The 24119-nt window shown below is 44.7% G+C and overlaps 1 protein-coding gene across 7 annotated transcripts in view; it reads left to right on the top strand.

The window, feature by feature from the left end:
- LOC142590689 (nuclear distribution protein nudE-like 1) overlaps positions 1-24119 on the top strand; it is a 400224-nt gene that overhangs the window by 288447 nt on the left and 87658 nt on the right. For 5 of the 7 annotated variants that reach the window (XM_075703108.1, XM_075703106.1, XM_075703105.1 and 2 more), the window contains exon 8: positions 728-858. In XM_075703108.1, coding sequence (XP_075559223.1) covers positions 728-858 — 131 coding nt within the window. The remainder of the gene's footprint in view (positions 1-727; positions 859-24119) is intronic. The other 2 variants (XM_075703107.1, XM_075703110.1) reach the window with 1 other exon arrangement.

The following is a 24119-nucleotide window of genomic DNA, read 5'->3' as shown; positions in this document are numbered from 1 at the left end:
TACGACTTGTTAATTCTGACGAACAATATCGGCAATATGTACAAGCATCTAATCAGTATTTGATGCTTGTTGTTTGTCATTATATGATGCACTTTCTTTTTGCTCTGAATTCAGTAGTTGATACATACCTTTTATTTGATGTATGTTTTTTTTTTAGGGGTCTAGTATTGATGATTTTTTTTTATGTGGATGTGCTACCTGTACGTTTCCCATTTCCCATTTTGTAGTGTGTGACCACCCTGTACAATGCCTTGTCCACCTGCCGTGGTTGCTCAGTGGCTATGATGTTAAGCTGCTGAGCACGACGTCGTGGGATTGAATCCCGGCCACGGTGGCCGCATTTCGATGGGGGCGAAATGCCAGAACACCCGTGTACCTAAATTTAGGTGCATGTGAAAGAACCCCAGGTGGTCGAAATTTCCGGAGTCCTTTACTACGGTGTGCCTCATAATCAGAAAGTGGTTTTGGCACGTAAAACCCCATAATTTAATAATTTTTTTTTAATGCCTTGTCGGCGTGGGGGGTATATATATGGGCCTAGCCTACTGCAATGAAATTAATGTTGTCATTGGGGCTCCTGCTCATTCGGCATGTGTCTCAGATCATCTACAGAAACAAAAACTGCCAACAGGTGAGGGGTGTAGGAAGAGAGGCCCACTAGCTCGGACTCCTCCAGCTCCCCTGTTCGGGTGTAAGCCACCTCTTTTGTGTCTCTTCATCTTTTCAGCAGCAGCGGCCAGCAACGGGGCACCCCAGCAGCCACCGCCGGGCGTGTGCTCGTCTGGCCAGACGCCACTGACGCCCTCGGCACGGGTCTCGGCCCTCAACATTGTCGGCGACCTCCTGCGCAAAGTTGGCGTGAGTGGTGCAGCATGCATTTCCACTTTTGGCTCTGGCCTCAGAGGAGGCAGGTATTTTCCATTTCGATTGGCAAGGCCCCCGCAGTAGTGCACTTGAGAAACTGTCTAGGGGAATGCAGTGTTCAGCTGACATTCAGTAAAATACTCACATTAATTCAGAATATCTCAACTGGCTCAGTGGCCGGGCATGCATATGTACAGTCGAATCTCGTTAATTCAAACTCCCAGTTCATTTGAACTGACGCTGTGGTCCCATCAAAGCTTATTTATTTATTTATTTATTTATTCATTCATTCATTCATTCATTATTTATTTATTTATTTATTTATTTATTTATTTATTTATTTATTTATTACCCTCAAGACCGAAGCACCACAGAAGGGAGTGGGTAGACAATAAGCATAGTGCACAATAATGTAACAAAGCATAGTAAGGCATGGTAACTCCTAAATATACAAGGTTAGTTAAAGCATATTTAAATCAGGTGTTATCATGAATGAAAAGCGATGTCGGAAGGAAGGCATTTCCAACCTTGCGAAGCACGAGGTAAAAAGGAGTAAAGAAAGGTTTTAGTATAACATGGCTCGATACCAACCTTAAATTGATGGTCAACACGGTCCGATATATAATGTGGCTGAAGAATGAATTCATCACAGAGGGTCAGGTGACAGTAAAGCCTATGAAAAAAAAAAAAGTTAGAACTGAAGTTTTTTTGGCAGGATGCTAATGACAGAAGAGAGATTACAGTTTTTATAGAAGGTACACTGGTAGTGCAGTTATAACAGAAACAGATGAAGTCAATAGGGTGCAGCGGAATCCGTAGAGGTAGAGTATCCGCCTCACGTACAAGAGGACCGTCGTTCAAATCCTGGTGCCGCGCAGTTTTCCACCGGATTATTTTTAAAAAAAAGATCCATGTGTTGATGAAATTGCATAAACAGGCCTGGAGTGCAGCTTTATCCCAGTGCCTAGAACCGGTACCGCACTCCCTCACCAGAGCAAGATTGGCCACCCTGGTGCAGTACTTGGCCACTACCTCCTATGTGAACACAACAATCAAACCCCGGCCCTCAGTCCCCAGCGGCTGCGAAGCAATTGACCACAGTGGCAGTCAGACCTGTGATGCAGCAGAGGGTGCTAAGAATCACTGGCTCCAGACAGGCCGCCATTGGAATCTCAACCTGGCAATGTTTAATGCTAGAACGTGATTTAGTGAGGCGAGTCTAGCAGGGCTATTGGGGGAATTAGGGGGCAGTAAATGGTATATAATAGGGCTCAGTGAAGTTAGGAGGACAAAAGCAGCATATACAGTACTAAAAGGCAAGCACGTCCTGTGCTACCGGGGCTTAGCGGAGAGACGAGAACTAGGAGTCAGATTCCTGATTATTAAGGATATACTAGCTGGTAACATACAGGAATTCTATAGCATTAACGAGAGGGTGGCAGGTCTTGTTGTGAAACTTAATAAGAGGAACAAAATGAAGGTCGTACAAGTCTACGCCCCTACATACATTCATGATGACCAGGAAGTCGAAAGCTTCTATGAAGACGTGGAATCGGCTGTGGATAGAGTGAAAACAAAATACACTATACTGATGGGCGACTTCAATGCCAGGGTAGGCAAGAAGCAGGCTGGAGACAAGTCAGTGGGGGAGTATGGCATAGGCTTTAGCAATAGCAGGGGAGAGTTATTAGTAGAATTTGCAGAACAGAATAATATGGGGATAATGAATACCTTCTTCCGCAAGTGGGATAGCCGAAAGTGGACATGGAGGAGCCAGAATGGCGAGACTAGAAATGAAATAGACCTCATACCCTGCGCTAACCCTGGCATCATAAAAGATGCGGACGTGCTCGACAAGGTGCGCTGCAGTGACCATAGGATGTTAAGAACTCGAATTAACCTAGACTTGAGGAGGGAACAGAAGAAACTGGTACATAAGAAGCCAATCAATGAGTTAGCGGTAAGAGAGAAAATAGAAGAATCCCAGATCAAGCTACAGAACAGGTATTCGGCTTTAACTCAGGAAGAGGACCTTAGTGTTGAAGCAATGAACGACAATCTTATGGGCATCATTAAGGAGTGTGCAATAGAAGTCAGTGGTAACTCCGTTAGACAGGATACCAGTAAGCTTTCGCAGGAGACAAAAGATCTGATCAAGAAACGCCAATGTATGAAAGACTCTAACCCTACAGCTAGAATAGAACTGGCAGAACTTTCCAAGTTAATCAACAAGCGTAAGACAGCTGACATAAGGAAGTATAATATGGATAGAATTGAACATGCCCTCAGGAACGAAGGAAGCCTAAAAGCAGTGAAGAAGAAACTAGGAATAGGCAAGAATCAGATGTATGCGTTAAGAAACAAAGCCGGCAATATCATTACCAATATGGATGAGATAGTTCAAGTGGCTGAGGAGTTCTATAGAGATTTATACAGTACCAGTAGCACCTACAATGACAATGGAAGAGAGAATAGTCTAGAGGAATTTAAAATCCTGCAAGTAACGCCGGAAAAAGTAACGAAAGCCTTGAAGCTATGCAAAGGGGGAAGGCAGCTGGGGAGGATCAGGTAACAGCAGATTTGTTCAAGGATGGTGGGCAGATTGTTCTAGAAAAACTGGCCACCCTGTATACACAATGCCTCATGACCTCGAGCGTACCAAAATCTTGGAAGAACGCTAACATAATCCTAATCCATAAGAAAGGGGACGCCAAAGATTTGAAAAATTATAGACCAGTCAGCTTACTGACCGTTGCCTACAAAGTATTTACTAAGGTAATCGCAAATAGAATCAAGAACACCTTAGGCTTCTGTCAACCAAAGGATCAGGCAGGATTTCGTAAAGGCTACTCAACAATAGACCATATCCACACTATCAATCAGGTGATAGAGAAATGTGTGTAATATCCCCAACCCTTATATATAGCTTTCATTGATTACGAGAAAGCGTTTGATTCAGTCAAAACCTCAGCAGTCATGGAGGCATTCCAATATCAGGGTGTAGACGAGCCGTATGTAAAAATACTGAAAGATATTAGCGGCTCCACAGCCACCATAGTCCTCCATAACGAAAGCAACAAAATCCCAATAAAGAAAGGCGTCAGGCAGGGAGATACGATCTCTCCAATGCAATTCACAGCGTGTTTACAGGTGGTATTCAGAGACCTGGATTGAGAAGAATTGGGGATAAAAGTTATTGGAGAATACCTCAGTAACTTGAGTTACGCTGATGATATTGCATTGCTTAGTAACTCAAAGGACCAATTGCAATGCATGCTCACTGACCTGGAGAGGCAAAGCAGAAGAGTGGGTCTAAAAATTAATCTGCAGAAAACTAAAGTAATGTTTAATAGTCTCAGAAGAGAACAGCAGTTTATAATAGGTAGCGAGGCGCTGAAAGTGGTAAGGGAATACATCTACTTAAGGCAGGTAGTGACCGCGGATCTGAATCATGAGACTGAAATAATAAGAATAAGAATGGGCTGGGGTGCGTTTGGCAGGTATTCTGTGATCATGAACAGCAGGTTGCCACTATCCCTCAAGAGAAAAGTGTATAATAGCTATATCTTACCAGTACTCACCTACGGGGCAGAAACCCGGAGGCTTACAAAAAGGGTTCTACTTAAATTGAGGACGACGCAACGGGCTATGGAAAGAAGAATGATGGGTGTAATGTTAAGGGATAAGAAAAGAGCAGATTGGGTGAGGGAACAAACACGAGTTGATGACATCTTGGTTGAAATCAAGAAAAAGAAATGGGCATGGGCAGGACATGTAATGAGGAGGGAAGATAACCGATGGCCAGTAACGGTTGCGGACTGGACTCCAAGGGAAGGTAAGCGTAGCAGGGAATGGCATAAAGTTAAGTGGCCGGATGATATTAAGAAGTGTGCAGGGACAATATGGCCACTATTAGTACATGACCGGGGTGGTTAGAGAAGTATGGGAGAGGCCTTTGCCCTGCAGTGGTTGTAACCAGGCTGCTGCTGATGATGATACTGGCAGTGCAGTTATAACAGGAACAGGTGAAGTTAGCAGAACGATTCTGTACTATTTCTAGTGAAGTAACCAAATTGTTAATGCTTGGATTCCAGACTGGAGTGGCGCACAGTTGAATCCCGCTACAACGAAATTAATGGGGCACGTGCAAAATTCCGTTGTCGCGGAAATTTGTTGTCATGATATTATCAAATACATAGGCAGCACGTGACTCGCTGACACAAAAAGCAAGCTTTCATTCCAAAAATCTGTCCGCGTAGCTTGCTTGTGCTTCATGCCGAGCGACGACACAGCACCATTCTCGCATGCTGCCTGCAGAGCCATTGCCTCCGCCTCATTTTGGGGCCCGATGGAGCGGTTGATATTATGGAATCCGTCCATGACCTGCGATGTAGTCGGTGGTCTGGGCTCACATTGCACGGATGTTTCATCTTTGTCCGACGAAACGGTCTTCCCGGACGCTCTTCAGGATTTCTTGGTCTTGCAATTCTTTGTGCACCACCATGCGCGAGTCGGATTGGATGTACTCGTTGGAATGTACATCAGCTTCGATGTACGATCCAACAGCTTCGAGAAACAATGACCAAATGGCATGCAGGCGTTCATTGTCAAGTGTGCATCGCCCGAACGCCTCGTCACACCCAACCGGGATTTTACCTCGCAACCGCTACTTCGTATAGTAATTGGTGTTGTACACCGAAGCCATTTTCATGAAACTTTGTAAGAAATTAGTAATTGCAAATGTTATAAAGATAAAATTATTGTGCATATGTTATTTTACGTGCAGCATTTTCCTAACCAAAAAGATGGAGGACGCTTAAGCTTCACCTTCAACTCTTTCGTTACCACGCCTATTCAAATTGATCACCGGTGAACGATGCTTCAAAGCGCCAGTTTCGACTTATTGGAGCCGTTTCCATATATTCCTTATCCATATATTCCTTATCCATATAAGGCCATCCAGTAGTTAGTACAGGCACTGCTCTTCCAGAATTGGTTTAAATTTTGACGCTCCGGTGTTGTTGCAATTTTCACAGACTTAGTTATGATTCCAAAGGTAACAGTAAAGCAGATTCAAGCTCTGACGGCGACAATGTTTTGAGTCAGCATGAGGACATCCGCAGCTGTTCACTGGTGAGTTTCCTTTTTGGCCTTGAGTGGTCTCCTTCCTTGTGCGCACTTATCTGCCGATCTTTTCTCACGACCTCACGGCTCTACTGATTATCTTCAGGGTGCATACTTCACTTAGTTATGATGTGCTGCCATCGGCTGCAAGGAAACTTCCATTCACGCCCAGCAGGCATCCCATATCACATCTCGCCCCAACACTTCGAATCAGCGCAAGGCGGTTTACAATGGCGTGATATTTCGTTCTACTGTTCTTCTCCGCAGAGGCGATAAAGAAAATGTGCAAAAATGCAAACAGATATTCGTGGATGCATAATCTTGTAATTGCCTGGCTACACTGAAAGCATTCAGTTTTGGAAGAGGTGCATGACTTAGGACAAACAGGTGAAGTACGTTCCTTGGACTTCTCATTGGACCATCCTCAGAAGATGCCGAAAGGTGGAACTGCAACATGTGTTACGAGGACCACACAGTTGAACAAAAACCATATGTTTTGCGGAAACATGTGGAGTGCACCTATGCTTCACAACATCCAGGAATGCTTCACCGCATGGCATGAGCGATGAACTGGTCTTAGTTACTTTTTTATATCCGAAGATCGGCGGTGTACTGAACGTTTATTTTTGCAGACACTATACCTGGGTTATTAATCTTTGAAATGTATATTCTGTATTTTCTTTGATATTAATATTTTTGTAGATATCATGTTCTTTTTTTTTTCTTATTGTTTTTATCGACTGGCAGCAAAAATGGCACTTCCTGGAATTTTTGTTTTACCTAATAAATTTTTTGTTCAAAAACAGATGTTTTCGGAAAGAGCACTTCATTATGCATAATATGCTGTTCAGCACTGTGTACTGGAATATTATTTGTAGTGGTAAATAATTTTTTACCAAGACCTATTAAGGAACTGCCATTTTCTCGCGGTAACAATAGAGTTAAGAGTGGAATTTGATAGCATTCAAAGATCCCTGACTGCTTCTCACGCTTCCCGGCAACTGGAGCGTATGTAACCGTAATGTTTAACGGGAAATGCTGGTCGCGAACGCTATGCGCAAAGGCAGGCTTTCTGGTAGAAACGTGGCCTCTTGTGTTGCCCGCGATGCGGGGGAGGTGAGTGCCATCCGGAGGTGTTGCAAGGAACCATGGCCCCCGAGATTGTTGGGCGCACGCAAAGGGCGGATGCTGTGGCCAGTCTATAAATGGTGAATTGCTGGAAAAGGGGTTTCTTTGAGTTTTCATCTAACAGTATTATGTTTTCTTGTCAAATTTCAATCTGTCGCGATCATATCTGTAGGTTGTAAGTCGTACTTCAGATTTTTCTTCGCATGTTATCTTGAAAAATTAAATTAGTTCATTAGCTTCCTTGCGCCACATGGAAAGCCCGGGTATGGGTTGGTCGAATTTTTTTTTTTCCAAACAACGTCCGACACTGGACGGGGGGTGCTGCCACCTAATTTTCTGCGACACGGGGCCCTTAACACTTTCGTATTATGTGAAGACACACAAAAAAAGTGTGTCGTCTTTTCTTGTGTTTCTTCACTGTGTCCGTGTCATTGCGCTGCTTCACAGCCAGGTATGATGATGAAAAAATAGTTTTAGGGGTTTTGATGAGCTACAGTTTAAATAATTTTACATCTGTTCAGTAAAACTTCATTGAAGTGAAAATGTGTCCGCAAAGTAATTCGTTTTGGAAAGAATTTCAATGCATTCTGTTCTATGGGACATTGATGGGAAATGAAAGAGTATTTGTTGTGGCGAAAATTTCGTTGAGGTGGACTTCATTTTGCCGGGATTCGACTGTATTCTAATTTAGATCGAATGAGTGTTTTATACAACAAGAGCTTTAAAGTTGAAGGAGCTGCTGAAAAGTTATGGCATAAGTAACCTAACATGCAATTAGTGTTGTTAATTATTTTCTCAACATACAAAGACAAACATAGATTAGATGTCATATGAAGACCTAAATATTTATAGAAGTTATGCTTATACCAATGGGTGAAAACGCCCAGTACATGCAAGCATTTGTATTGGTTCATTCAAACATACCATGCTCTGACAATGCTCTCAGCAGCGCGGCAAATCATGCGGCAATGCCTCCGACCAGCATTGCTCTGACCCCATCATAGAGGAAAAGCTTAGGAGAGATCCCTCAATGCCGCGTGCAAAAAAAGAAAAAGATGTAGCGCAAATTTCATTCTCTCTCAAATGGCAAGGTCACTATTTCTGCGTCACGCTGTAATGCCCCAGCCACACTAGCGGCAAAACACGTGCCACGTGAGAGATTGGTCCTGGGCCGATTTTTTGTGGCTCGCAGTGGCAACAAGCAAGCCACAAGTGGAGGAGACCAATGAGAGTAGCCCCTACAGTAATGTACATGCAGGAAACGTGTCATACAGACCCACCCGACTGCTCTCTTCGTACTCGTGTCTGATTCAGCTGGACCGCTTGTTTCACACTATTGTCTGCTCGTGTCAGCTTTGATTGGCTTGGTTTGGTCTCATTTGTGCTCGTTTTTTTGCAACCACGAGTCTAAACCAAAGCATCCCAATGAAAAGGTTGTTGGAGACTGTGTGTCGTATCCGATCCTGTACGACAAGACAGACTCTGAATAGGATGACACGAAGCCGACACTGAGTACTTCATTCTCCTTGTCTCTTAAATGGGGCGACGCCGCAACGGAAGGGAGCACACCAACATGATTATGATCAGTGGCAACAACTTCGTCACCTTGATAAGACACATTCAGGACACAGGACGAAGAACGTAAACACAATGCCCGTCTGTCAGCAGACGAAGGAAAAAGCACGTGAGCACACAGAGGGAAGGCAGTGGTAGAGGCCCAGTCCAGCCTCGACAACTCCGTTGCTTCGGTGGCAGTCTTCGGCGGCCGTCTCAGGTGGCAGTTTAGGGGGCAGAGGTAATTAGCGCCATCCATCGAGCGGGTGGGAAAGCAAATCCGGTTACCTCCCACCCTTCTTCGCAACTATGCTCCCCTTGCCCTCTCTCTCAACTCCCTCATAACTCCCCCAGCTTCGGCTATTGTCGCGCTGGCACCACCAGCCCCACCAGCCCAGCCGGCCCAGCACCAGCTTAGCCCGCTCCCTGAAGTTTAGCTTTCTCCCTCGCTCGCTGTGTGCTGGTGCGCCTCGATTTCACACCTCACACTGTTTTTACATTGTGCTGTGATGCACAAATACTTAAAGAGCAAGTTCAAATTATCGAGATTCAACTGTATCATCATCATCATCAGCCTATTCATGTCCACTGCAGGACGAAGGCCTCTCCCTGCGATCTCCAATTACCCCTGACCTGCGCCAGCCGATTTCAAATAGCACCCGCAAATTTTTTTATTTCGTCACTCCATCTAGTCTTCTGCCGTCCTCTACTGTGCTTCCCTTCTCTTGGTACCCATTCTGTTACCCTAATTGTCCAACGGTTGTCTAGTCTGCGCATTACATGGCCTGCCCAGTGCCATTTTTTTCTCTTAATGTCTATTAGAATATCGTCTATGCCCATTTGCTCTCTGATCCAAAGTGCTCTCTTTCTGTCTCTTAAAGTTATGCCTAGCATTCTTCGTTCCATCGCTCTTTGTGCGGTCCTTAACTTGTTCTCAAGCTTCTTTGTCAGCCACCAAGTCTCTGCGCCGTATGTCAGCCCCGATAAAATGCACTGATTGTATTCTGTGCTTTTGAATGATAATAGTAAGCTCCCATTCAGGAGCTCACGATGTCTGCCGTACGCGATCCAACCCATTTTTATTCTTCTGTGAATTGTTTTCTGATTGTCCGGGTTCCCTGTGATTAGTTGACCTAGGTAAACATACTCCTCCACAGACTCTAGAGGCTGACTTGCGATCTTGAACTCTTGTTCCCTTGCCAGGGGATTTATCATTATCTTTGTCTTCTGCATATTAATCTTCAGTCCCACTCTTACACTCTCCCTGTTAAGGTCCTGAATCATTTGTTGTAACTCGTCTCCATTGTTGCTGAATAGAACAATGTCATCGGCAAACCGAAGGTTGTTGAGGTGTTCACTGTCAATCTTTACTCTTAAGCCTGCTCAGTTTAATAGCTTGAATACTTCTAAGCACGCAGTGAATAGCATTGGAGAGATTGTCTCCCCTAGTCTGACCCCTTGCTTTATAGGTATCTTTCTACTTTTTTTGTGTAGAATTAAGGTGGCTGTGGAATCTGCATAGATATTTTCTAGGGTATTTACGTAAGCAATCTGTACACCTTGATTACGCAATGCCTCTATGTCTGCTGGTATCTCTACTGAATCAAATCCTTTTTCGTAATCTATGAAAGCCATATAGAGAGGCTTATTGTACTCTGCGGATTTCTCGATAACCTGGTTAATGACATTGATGTGATCCATTGTGCAGTATTTCTTTCTGAAGCCAGCCTGCTCCCTTGGTTGACTAAATTCCAGTGTTGTCCTTATTCTATTGGAGATTATTTTGGTAAAAATTTTATATAATACTGAGAGTAATCTAATGGGCCTATAATTTTTTTGTTCTTTAACATCGCCCTTTTGGTGCATTAGCATAATGTTTGCATTGTTCCAGTTTTCTGGGACCCTTGCAGTCGACAGACATTTCGTATGGAGAGCCGCCAGTTTTTCTTGCATTATGTCTCCTCCAACTTTGGTTAAATCGACTGTTATTCCATCTTCTCCTGCCGCTTTTCTCCGTTTCATGTCTTGCAATGGTCTTCTGACCTCATCTCTAGTTATAGGAGGACTTTCTGTATTCATTCATTCATTCATTATTGTTTCAAATGGAGTACTCCCGAGTCCTCTGGGTAATGTACAGGTCAGTATAGAATTCTTCAGCTGCTTTTATTATACCTTCAAAATTGCTGATGATATTACCCTGCTTATCTTTCTGTGCGTACATCTTGGTTTGTCCTATGCTAAGTTTCCTTCTCACTGATTTCAGGCTGCGTCCATTTTTTACGGCTTCTTCAGTCTTTCTCACGTTATAGTTCTGAATATACCTTATTTTCGCCTTGTTGACCAGTTTTGACAGTTCGGCGAATTCTATCTTATCTCTTGAGTTGGGCACTTTCATTCTTTGTCGTTTCTTTATTAGGTCCTTTGTTACTTGGGAGAGCTTGCCTACTGGTTGTTTTGGTGCCTTGCCTCCCACTTCATTTGCTGGCTCTGAAGCCAGCCTAGTTACGGTTTGCTTCATTACCTCTATGTCATCTTCACCTCTCTGTTCTAAGGCTGCATCTGTGTTTGCAAGTACCAGGCTGAATTTGTCTTCTTTTACCCTTACTGCCTCTAGGTTGACCTGTTTCTTCTTGACCACTTTTACCCTTTCTCTCTTCAAATGGAGGTGCATCCAAGCCCTTACTAACCTATGATCACTGCACTTTACCCTACCTACCACTGCTACATCCTGCACTCTGCTGGGATCGGCAGAAAGTATGAAATCAATTTCATTCCGTGTTTCACCTTTAGGGCTGTTCCAAGTCCACTTTCTGTTAAAGGGACACTAATGGTTACCAGAAACTCAAGTTAAAGTGGTAGAGCAATGTTCTAGAACGTCTAAGGCGTCAATATAATCGCGAACAGAGCTTTAGTAACCGAGAAATTGAGGTAAATGCATGACACGATTTGAGACCCCCCAGCGACATTCCGGTACTAGCCCGATGACGAAAGGACTCCTCATAATTTGTGTTACTAATACTCAACTACTCGTATTAAAAATATCATTTCATTCGATTATAAGACGGAAAAAAATGCTACTTGTCTATGTCTATTCGATTCTAAGAAAAAATAACATTTTGACGTTACCCTTCAATAATATGGGTGTTCGAAAGGTTTCGTTTTCGCTCGACTCTGCGCGCTCGACTCTGCGCCGCGCACGCTTTGGAGTTTCAGTAGTTTCGTTATCGCGTCGTGCTGTGAGGGTTCTGCTGGCTCGCGAAACTTTCATTTGGAACAAGCAGCGAGAATGCCACGTCCATGTGATGTCGTGGGAAGCCCTCGTTGCTTTCCCGATCCGGAGAGCCGGTGTCGAGGCCGCCGTCGTAGTACGCAACGACGCCGGCAGTGCGAGCCCTCAGCAGCAGGTCGCGCTCGTCGGTGCTCAAATCGCTGAAGTTGAGCCCACCATCGCGAGCCAATCTGTTGGTGTCAGGGTCCATTGCGACGAGCGTCGAAGTTAGCGTCATAGAATGAAGTACCAGCTTATGGGCGTCTTGCGCTGGAGTTTGAGGTATAGTAGCGGCACCTGGTGGCGGTGCGGGAAACGACATCTGGGTCGTGCCAGCTTGGGTCGTATTGAGCCCTGGCTGTGGCGAAGCACGTTTCTAGGCCGAGTTTTGCGTCGATTCGCACATTTTTATGCCCTGTTGCGAGTGCGAAAAGGCTCGTCGCTTCTCATAGACCACGCCGACCACGCTGCGAGCTCGCCGCAGCCTATAGTTTAACGAAAACGGACTCTCCTTGTGCCGTGGGACGTAATGTGGGACGTAATTCGTTTCTCCTTCCGCTAGCCACCATACTCCCGCTTTCGCTCTGCTGTCGGCTCTGTCTTGGCTCTGTTTCTGGCCGCGCGTTCGCGTTTCGCGCAGAAAAGCCGTAGCGCTGTCTGCGGACGCCGTTCTACTCACCGATGGCGCAACGTCACTATGAGACCATGATGTCAGTACTCCTCGATCGGAGGGCGGGCGATTTGAACTGCGCTAGAGGTACGCGGACGCTTCAGAACGCATTTTTCTCAAGGTCAACCGGAGAACACTGAATACAAAACAAAACATCGTCCACATAACGAAATATTTTGAAAACATTAGTCTGATTAAGGTTCACTGACATGGCAACATCTAGGCGAGCTAAGAATAAATTACTGAGGAGCGGGGCAATGCACAAACCGATCCATACTCTGTTTTTCTGCAAATGGATGGCGTCATTCCATGTAATGAACGTTGATGACAAATACTAAAAAGTTATTACTAGAGAGCCCAGCATTATTTTGAAAACGGGTGGCGCCAAATTCATCAATTCTCTTCAATATAGCTGACAGCAGGTCATTGTGAGGAATAGAATAGTAGAGGTCCTTCACATCGACGGAGAAGACTTGAAAGCCTCGATCAGAGTTGTCCTTTAAAAATTCAATTACGTCATCGGAGTTACGTATTAAAAACGGGTCACTCACAGGTAAAATGGCTAGCTTGGCTTGCAGAAACTACTCTTCAAATCATTTCCCTGTTACCGCTTTTGCAATTACGCTATTACAACTCTTGATACTGTCACGTGGTAGTGAAGTGAAGAAAGCAGCCAAAATGGGAAAGATGAAACTAGCGTTTTATTCAGCGAACTTGTGCCCTCAAAAACAGGCTACACTTAAAGAACGGCAACAACAGCAAACACAGTCGGTGATCGTCAAAATTTGATCGGCGGGTCAAGCACGTTGGCTTTTATACATCAGTTGTTGAACGTACCAGAGTAATCGCTGGGACCCACGTGCCTTCCACAAAGTTCTACATTATTCGCGTCGCACACACATGCAATCAGATTGCACAAGGTTCAGTCACAGACAGCGGATAGAAGCATTGATAACATTCCAGAAACTTCCGATACATGCAGGCACATCCTGCGCTGTGCGATAACATTTTTTAGGCGGTGAAACGTGTCGCCCGATAAAAACAAACAAGTACACGTCTCAATACCCCGCTCTATATACCCCCGTGTCAATACCCCCATTGCCTACAAAGTATTTACTAAGATAATTGCAAATAGAATCAGGAACACTTTAGACTTCCGTCAACCAATGGATTAGGCAGGACTCCGTAATAATAGACCATTTTCACACTATCAATCAGGTGATAGAGAAATGTGTGTAATATCACCAACCCTTATATATAGCTTTCATTGATTACGAGAAAGCGTTTGATTCAGTCAAAACCTCAGCAGTCATGGAGGCATTCCAAAATCAGGGTGTAGACGAGCCGTTTGTAAAAATACTAAAAGATATTAGCGGCTCCACAGCCACCATAGTCCTCCATAACGAAAGCAACAAAATCCCAATAAAGAAAGGCGTCAGGCAGGGAGATACGATCTCTCCAATGCAATTCACAGCGTGTTTACAGGTGGTATTCAGAGACCTGGATTGAGAAGAATTGGGGATAAAAGTTATTGGAGAATACCTCAGTAACTTGAGTTACGCTGATGATATTGCATTGCTTAGTAACTCAAAGGACCAATTGCAATGCATGCTCACTGACCTGGAGAGGCAAAGCAGAAGAGTGGGTCTAAAAATTAATCTGCAGAAAACTAATGTAATGTTTAACAGTCTCGGAAGAAAACAGTAATTTACAATAGGTAGTGAGGCACTGGAAGTGGTAAGGGAATACATCTACTTAGGGCAGGTAGTGACGGCGGATCCGGATCATGAGACTGAAATAAACAGAAGAATAAGAATGGGCTGGGGTGCATTTGGCAGGCATTCTCAGATCATGAACAGCAGGTTGCCATTATCCCTCAAGAGAAAAGTGTATAACAGCTGTGTCTTACCGGTACTCACCTACGGGGCAGAAATCTGGAGGCTTACGAAAAGGGTTCTACTTAAATTGAGGACGACGCAACGAGCTATGGAAAGAAGAATGATGGGTGTAACGTTAAGGGGATAAGAAGAAAGCAGATTGGTGACAGAACAAACGCGAGTTAATGACATCTTAGTTGAAATCAAGAAAAATAAATGGGCATGGGCAGGACGTGTAATCAGGAGGGGAGATAACAGATAGTCATTAAGGGAAGGGAAGCGTAGTAGTGGGCGGCAGAAAGTTAGGTGGTCGGATGAGATTAAGAAGTTTGCAAGGACAACATGGCCACAATTAGTACATGACCGTACATTAGTTGGAGAAGTATGAGAGAGGCCTTTGCCCTGCAGTGGGCTTATGTAACCAGGCTGATCATGATGATGATGAGTTTCTCACTCAGTCCTCGTCGGCGTATCAGGGTCCAAACCCAAACACGGTCGCCAGGCTGGTACTAGACGAAGCGTCGTCGGAGGTTGTAGTGTCGGCTGTTGGAACGCTGCTGGTTCTTGATCCGTAGGTGGGCGAGCTGTTGGGCTTCTTCGGCGCGCTAAAGATAGGTAGCGATGTCAATGTTCTCTTCGTCAGTGATGTGTAGCAGCATGGCGTTGAGCGTCGTCGTCAGGTTCCTGCCGTAAACCAGCTTAAACGGCTTGATCTGTGTTGTTTCTTGGACCGCCGTGTCATAAGCGAATGTTACGTACGGCAGGACGGCATCCCAGATCTTGTGTTCGACGTCAACGAACATTGGTAGCATATCAGCGAGGTCTTATTCAGGCGCTCCGTAAGACCATTCGTCTGTGGGTGGTAGGCAATTGTCCTCCTTTGCCTTGTCTGGCTGTACTGCAGAATGGCTTGGGTGAGCTCCACTGTAAAGGCCGTTCCTCTGTCGGTGATGAGGACTTCTGGGGCGCCATGTCACAGCAGGATGTTCTCGACAAAGAATTTCGCCACTTCGGCTGCGCTACCTTTCAGCAGTGCTTTCGTTTCAGTGAAGCGTATGAGGTAGTCCTTCACAACGACGATCCACTTATTTCCAGTTGTTGACGTCGGAAAGGGTCCCTACAAGTCCATACCGATCTGCTGAAATGGTCGGCAAGGAGGCTCGATTGGCTGTAGTAATCCCACTGGCCTTGTTGGTGGTGTCTTGCGTCACTGACAGTCTCGGCATGTTCTTACGTAACGGGCGACGTCGGTGGTCAGGCATGGACAGTAATACCTTTCCTGTATCCTCGGTAGTGTCTGGGAGAATCTGAGGTGTCCAGCGGTCGGATCGTCATGTAGGGCGTGCAATACTTCTGGACGCAGCCCTGAGGGAACAACAAGAAGGTAGTTGGCGCGGACTGGTATGAAGTTCTCCTTTACGAGTAGGTTGTTTTGAAGCGAGAACGAAGACAATCCTCACCTAAATGCCCTAGAGACAATGTTGGTGTGCCCTTCCAAATACTTAACGAGGTTTTTCAGCTCCGAGTCTACTCGTTGCTGTTCAGTGAAGCCTTCCGCGCTTAATATGCCAAGGAAAGCGTCGTCATCCTCGTCATCTTGCGGTGGTGAGTCAATGGGGGCGTGTGATAGGCAATCGGCAGCAGTGTTTTCGACCGGACTTGTAGGTTACAGTGATATCATATTCTTCCAGTCTTAGGCTCCACTGTGCCAGCCGTTCTGGAGGGTCCTTTAATTTCACTAGCCAACACAAGGCGTGATGGTCGCTGACGACTTTGAGTGGCCTGCCACATACGTAAGGTCGAAATTTCGCTGTAGCCCAAACGATGGCGAGGCATTCCTTTTCGGTTGTAGAATAATTACCTTCCGCTTTTGACGACTGGCTAGCATAAGCTATCACGCGTTCAAGTCCGTCTTTTCTCTGGACTAGGACGGCACCGAGGCCTAGGCTACTGGCGTCAGTGTGGATTTCAGTATCAGCGTCCTCGTCGAAGTGCGTAAGTACTGGGTCGACTGCATGCGTCGTTTGAGTTCTTCAGGTTCAGAAAGTCCATGCTGAGAAAGACGTCTCGTGAACACTGTTGGTGGATGAGGAAGGTGGCAGGGTAAGTCCGGTCATGAATGGTAATTCTTGCCGTGCAGATTCCAGTCGGCGTGATGAGGTGTCCTCCAGTGGTCCAAATTTGAGGGCCTTCCCATGCAGTTTTAACTTCCTTCAACTGGGTGGCGATGTGTCCACTCATTACGGAGTAATCGGCCCCTGTGTCCACTAAGGCGGTAACTGCGTGGCCGTCGAGAAGCACGTAGAGGTCGATGGTTCTTTGTCTGGCGTTGCAGTTAGGTCTTGTCGTCGGATAACGGCCGCGTCGTGTTGAACTGAAGCTGGAACGTCGCGTCGTCAAGTCGTCTTTCGTCGGTGTAGTCATGGCTTCCTGACTTCGTCGAGACGGTGGCGTGTCGTTATTGTGTCGTCGAGATGGTCTCTTCGTCGTCTTCGGCGGCGGTGGAGGATTTTCGTCTCTTCGACGAACAGCAACCTCACCTCCATCGGTTGCTGCTTTTAGTTTTCCGGATATGGACTCGCAGACCGGCCCCGGGCGGGGCCAGTGTATGGTTGGCGCTGCGGCGACAAGTAGCGGCCTGGTGACGTCGAGGACTGCCACTGAGTGGTGGTGAGGCAGTCGGCGATATCGCGAGGTCGTTAGCCAATCTGTGGTCGCAGCGCGTTAACGGCAAAACCTCGCAGTCCCATCTCCCGGTATGGGCATCAGTGGTACACATGGCTGGCTTCTCCGCAGTGATAGCAGAGCGAGCGGTGATCGGGGACTTGCCAAATGTCCGTCTTCCTCGCGTAGGTGCATTTCTGGCTGGGGCTGCGGTAATTGTGGTTGCACCTCAGGAACTCGAAGTGATCGCTGCACCTCTTCTTTCACGATGTCGGCGATCGAGGCCACTTGAGGCTGCGACGAAGGCAAGACCTTGCGCAGTTCTTTGCGCACAATGGCCCTGATGGTCTCGCACAGATCGTCCATGGCCAATGATTGAATTTCTGCGTAGTTGGTAGAGTTCGTGCGGTGGTTGAATTGCTGGTTCCGCATTTCAAGTGTCTTTTCGATGCTCGTGGCCTCGCGAAGGAACTCTTCTACGGTCTTCGGTGGGCTTCGTATCATTGCGCTGAAAAGTTCTTCCTTCACACCACGCATGAGTAGGCTGACTTTCTTCTCCTCGGGCATATCCGGGTCGACGTGGCGGATCAGACGGCTCATTTCTTCCGTAAAGATGGCAACGTTCTCGTTGGGTAGCTGCACTTGGGCGTCCAGCATAGCTTCGGCCCTTTCCTTGTGCACGACGCTCGTAATGGTGCGCAGGAACCAGCTATGGAACAGGTCCCATGTTGTCATGATCGAATCCCGGTTCTCAAACCACATTTTGGCGGCGTCTTCTAAGGCGAAGTATACATGCCGCATCTTGTCGGTGTCCCAGTTGTTGAAAGTCGCGATTCGTTCATAGGTCTCCAGCCAGGATTCCGGGTCTTCAGTCACTGCTCCATGGAAGGTCGGTGGGTCCCAAGGTTGTTGCAGGATAACAGGGGACGCTGGGGCAGCCATTGGGGTTGTCTTGGCCCCGATCTTCTGTGTCGTCTCAGATGCGATCTTCCGTGCTCTGGGGGCAGTCCTTGCAGTCTGCGGCTAGCGCGCTGGTCTTGGGCGATGTTAGTTTTGTCCTGCTTCGGGCTTGGATCGCGGCTTTGCTTGTGCGTTCGGTACACGAACGCACGAGCACCTCCACCATATGTCACGTAGTAGTGACGGTGAATAAAGCAGCCAAACTGGGAAAGACGAAACTAGCGTTTTATTGTGCGAACTTGTGCCCTCAAAAACAGGCTACACTTAAAGAATGGCAACAACGGTGAACACAGTCAGCGATCGTGAAAATCTGATCAGCGGGTCAAGCGCGTCGGCTTTTATACATCAGTCATCGAATGTTCCTGAGTAATCGCTGGGACCCACGTGCCTTCCACAAAGTTCTACACCATTCGCGTCACGCACACATGCAGTCAGATTGCACAAGGTTCGATCACAGACAGCGGATGGAAGCATCGATAATATTCCAGAAACTTCCGATACATGCAGGCGCGTCCTGCGCTGTGTGATAACATTTGTTAGACGGTGAAACGTGTCGCCCGATAAAGACAAACAAGTACACGTGTCAGTACTATTATATTACTTTAGCACTTAGGCCAGGGGTGTCTCTTTGTACTTGCGCATTTCTTTTATGCTGTGTGCCCATGAATTCACCTCTTCGTATGTATATACATATATTCGCATGCTGAATGACCTCATAGGACCAAATGATACGATCAAGGTAAATGCATGCGCACCAGCAGGAAAATAATAGCACAGGCAATGGGCCAGATCACTGATGTTCTCATGGGAGAAACAAAGATTTCAGTCTTTCATTGCTTATGCACTGCAGCTGATTAGACCCAGAGAAGATGAGGCTGAACATTTGGTAGAATCTGTGAGTAAAGAAACATACGTTTTTACTTACAGGCCAGGCCTGGTCATGCACACGCGTGCCCTGGCTAAGCTTAAGGATAAACACCCAGTCCCGGGCTTAGTAACACGGGCCCGGGGCCATCCTGTGCTTGGAACTAAAGGCTGAGCTTAATCATTGCTCATTGATTGGTCTACCATGTCTACCACATGTTGCGCATAATCAATTTTTCGCGATTTAACTCTTGACTACGACTTAACACAAGTTGTTAACCAATGCACCCGCGGTACTAACATATTGGACCTGGTTTTAACGACTGCACCAGAGACTACTGGTCTGATTTCTTACACATAAGAATTTAGTGACCACAAGCTTCTTAATTTCCAAATTAATCTGCCTTTAACTTTTACAGGTTCAGCGACTAAAACTATGCAAGATTATAACCGTGATAATTACAATAGATTCAACACAGAATTAGAAGTTTTTATAGCGAACCTTTTCTGCCATCGTTTGCCTCGCAGACCGTTAATAAGAATTTAGTTCTGTTTAGCAAAGAATATTCGAATTAGTTGAGAAGTACGTGCCGCTAATCTCTATATCCAACAATAAAACTAACTCTTGGTTTAACAAACAACTTTGAACATTATGAAATCAAAGGAAGCGTTCCTACAATACTGTGAAATGCAAGAATTCTGCGTCCTACAGGAATAAATACAAGGATTGCTTACTAGCTTACTGTAAAGCATTAGGCGCCGCCAAGAAGAAACATTATTCGCAGGACTTGCCATCACTTATCTGAAATAATCTTAAAAAATTCTGGTAAATAGTTTCTCTCTATAATAAGTCTACTAATCGTATTACAATACACGATACAAAACAATCTCCGCTTTCTGATGAAGATTGTGTGGTTGCTTTCAATGTATATTTCGCGTCTGTTTTTACATAGGAAGATTGTTTGCCATTAATTCCGGAACAATCCTTCCCTTTCATGGCTCCAATCACCATCACTGCCGAAGGTATCATGAACCTCATCACGAATCTTAGTTTCTACTTCATCTGTCATTGATCACATCAACCCTAAAATATTGAAGAATACTGCTGATATTTCCAGTCGCTTTGTATGTCTCCTCTTTAACCAGTCTTTGTCATCAGGTGAGCGGCCTATGGACTGGAAGATCGGTAAGGTAGTTCCCATATTTAAATCCGGTGACAAGCACTTGCCCTGTAATTATCTACCCATTTCACTAACATGCATATGCTGCAAATCACTTGAACATATTATAACTTCTCATATCTACGCTCACCTTGAGTCAAAACTTTTTTTCACTAATCAGCGTGGCTTCAAAAAAGGCTACTCATGTGACACTCAGTTATTTTAATTCACAACTGACCTTCACTTCAACATGAACACTAACATTCAAACCGGTTGCCTCTTTCTTTATTTCCCTAAGGCGTTTGATACTGTACCTCATTGCCGTTTGATTTCCAAATCGTCTGCCCTTTGTATTGATTCATTAGCTCTCTCTTGGCTACGTAACTTCTTGTCTACGCATCAGCAATTTGCAGTGGTGACAAGATTTCCTCTAACTTTTGCGACGTTATTTCTGGTGTCCTCCAAGGCAATGTGCCAGGTTCATCGCTTTATTTAATATACATTGACTTGCCGACTAACCTTTCATCCTCACTTAGGTTGTTCGCTGACGACTGCGTCATCTACCAGAATATTAAATGTTTCGATGATCATTCTACTTTCCAAAATGGCCTTAAACTAACCTATAGATGGTGCGTAACTTGGTAGATGTTCCTTAAGAGGAAGCTTTAGCTCGTGTGCTCGTAGCTTGTGTGTATCTAAATACATCTACATCTAAAAACCATAAATATATACATCTAAAAACCAATGCACCAAATTTGATAAGGTTTGTTGCATTTAAAAGAAAAACTTAAAATCTAGTGACTGTTGGTTCCAAATTTTCATTTTAGGTCCTCAATTTTTTAAAAAAATTGGCAAAAATTGAAAATTAAAAAAAAACTAAACTATAAAGTTTACAACACTAACTCAGCAACGAAAAAGGATAATACAATTCTGTGAGTTGCATATTGTAGTACATCTTAAGCGGACATTTCTGTGTTACACAGAAACTCAAAAAATTTAGTAATATGGAAATACAGCTTTTGCAGTACCCTGGTAAACAATGTAACAAATTCACGTAAGATATAAAATTATGTGTCAAATTTGTCCACTTTGAATTATCTATTGGACGCCCTTTACAGAACCGCAATATCTGCTTTTGATGCAGAGCTGTGAATTTGTAAACTTCGTGCTTCTATTTATCTCAAACTTACGAATTTTTGAAAATCCTTTTAACGAAATTCAGGACCTCAATCGAAATTCCACTTTAACTTTCTCTCTCAAATGCAACAAATTTCATTAAAATCGGTCCAGGGGTTATTTCGGAAAAACGTTTTTGCATTTTACATGTATTTGAACAGGCGGTGTTGGAGTTGAGCTCGGTCTAAAGCTTCCTCTTAATGCCTCCAAATGCTAGTTAATCTTGTTAGGTAAAAGCACACTAACTCAATGTTTGACTATTCGATTAATAATACAGCAGCTTCGACTGCCACATTGTACAACTATCTCGGCGTTCATCTTTAATCAGACTTATCCTGGACAATGCATATAGCAACGGTCTCATCCAAAGCTTCTTAATCTCTCGGCTACCTGCGTAGAAACTTGCGCAACATACCTTCTAATGTACGAAAATTAGCATATCTTACTTATGTTCACCCACAACTTGAATCCGGTTCATCCACATGGTCACCATATCAAGATTATCTAATCCACTCGTTGAAAGCCGTTCAGAACAGGGCAGCCAGATTCATCTCTGGCAACTACGACCATCATTCAAGCATTACCCGAATAAAACAAGACCTTCCATTTCAGTCATTGGAAGATCGCCACGTCATTGCTCTTTAGGTCTGTTTCGCGGATACATTTATAGCAATAACTTTCACTGTTTGCCGCTTCATGCTCCTGTGTGCACATCTCGATGCATTCGCAACGCACCTAGTTTCATGCGCATTCATGGTCAAATGCTGGCGTTTAACTCATCACCACTACCTAGAGCTATTGCACATTGGAACGATCTCCCAGATCACATTGCATCCATCTCTGTTCGTAAAACATTCCATGTTGAACTGAACTTGTTGCGTGTTAATATTATATAACGATGTTGCACTTTGCTATTTTTCTGTAATGTAGTAACTGTTGCCCCCTTCCTCAAAGCCCTTCAGTGGGCCTCTAAGGTATTGTGAATAAATAAACAAATTTACGCCTGGGCCCGGGCCAAAAAATCATGCCCGTGCAGTGTTCTAATTTGTGCCACAAAGGAGCACTTGTGCCACTGGGGCACAAGCTGGAATGCCTAATCAGGCAAGTCGACATTCCTGTTTCCATTTCCATTTATTTCACCTTAAAGACCCGAAGGCATTACATAAGGGGATGGGGCGTACAAGATGTAACATACAATTAGAAAAAAAACTCAAAGAAAAGAAGAAAAAACGCAGTACAGAAGGTAAACGAGCCAAGAGCTATGACAATATTACAAAGCGAGACATAAAAGAGCGTTATAAAATGGCATTAAGACGACTATAGTCTGTTAGATTGCCACATGGGATTGTTTAGTATATTGCGGAAAGTTTGTAGGTTACTGCACGTGACTGTATTATCGGATAGGTTGTTCCATAGTGTTATACCGTTAAGAAAGACTGAGTTATTCATGGCAGAACTTCGGCTGTTGATTGGTGCTTTAGGATGGCTGTGGTTTATGCGGGATGAAGTTCGATGTGACGGTTGCAGGAGGACGGTATCGTGATCGAGGGTGATAAAAAAAAGCATGGATAAGGCATAGTTGGAAAGCGATACGACGAGATTCAAGTGATGGCTGATTGAGTGATTCTTTCAGTGCGATGATGCTGGTATCGTTTGAGTACTGGGAGCATATAAAATGGGCGGCGTGGTTTTGGAGCCTTTCTAAATCGTTAGTAAGATAAGTTTGTGATGGGTGCCAAACTGAACAAGCATACTTGAGTTTTGGTCGCACGAAGGTTTGATAAGCTAGCTTTTTTTGTCCGGTAATGCTAATTTCAAATTGCAGCAGATGTATCAGAGTGTGTGCGAGGCTTCTGCACAGATGGATTGAATATAGGTTGACCATGTTAGCGACGGTGACATATGCACTCCGAGATATTTGCATAACGATGTATGGCTAACCGGAAATGACTTGATCCTATAGGTGTAATGTGCTGTGCTGATTTTGCAGGTGAAATACATCATTTTACCTTTAGTAAGGTTTAATGGTATGAGTGATTTGTCACACCAAGTTGCAGTTAATCCTAGGTTATGTTGAAGTGTAGTGCTGTCGTCTGGATTACGGATGAGAGAGTATAAAATGCAACCATTGGCAAAAGTCTTAGCTTGGATAGTATGTTGGTGGGCAAGTCATTTATGTACGTTAGGAAAAGAAGCAGGGACAGACAGGCAGCCTGGGGGTACGCCTGACGTTGCGTCAGAGATAGGCGAGCCATAGTTATTAGCGGTTGTGAACTGCTTCCATTCTTTTTTTCTAGCCAGGAAATTATGTTGGAAGGGATCCAAGGTTGCACAGTTTAGAGAGTAATTGGTTATGAGGGACACGGTCGAATGCCTTAGAAAAATCTAAAAATATGGCATCAGTTTGAAGGTTTTCGTCCATGTAATGTAGTATATTGTGTGTGAATTCTGCCAGTTAAGTTTCACACAACTGTTTCCGGAAACCGTGTTTGTGATGAAAGAAAAAATTGATGGATTCCAGGTAGGTCATTAGGTGTGAAGCTATGATATGTTCGAGCATTTTTGAGGGGATGCTGGTTAAGGATATAGGACGTAGTTTGCTGGGATCGCGCGATTACCTATTTTAAAAATTAAGATAACCTGAGCTTTCTTCTAATCGTCAGGGACGTTTCCTGTTTGTAATTATTGCATGAAGATCAAGTGTATAATCTGGCTTGAGACTGATAAGGTACCTTTTAGTAATTTGCTGTTAATATTGTCACAGCCAGCTGAGGATGAAGATTTGAGATCGTTAATCAGTTTCTGTTCCT

This window comes from Dermacentor variabilis, chromosome 8 (assembly GCF_050947875.1).
Source record: "Dermacentor variabilis isolate Ectoservices chromosome 8, ASM5094787v1, whole genome shotgun sequence".
Taxonomy (NCBI): Eukaryota; Metazoa; Arthropoda; class Arachnida; order Ixodida; family Ixodidae; genus Dermacentor; species Dermacentor variabilis.
The sequence above is the reverse complement of the archived record's forward strand: the minus strand, read 5'-3'. Positions and strand labels throughout refer to the sequence as shown.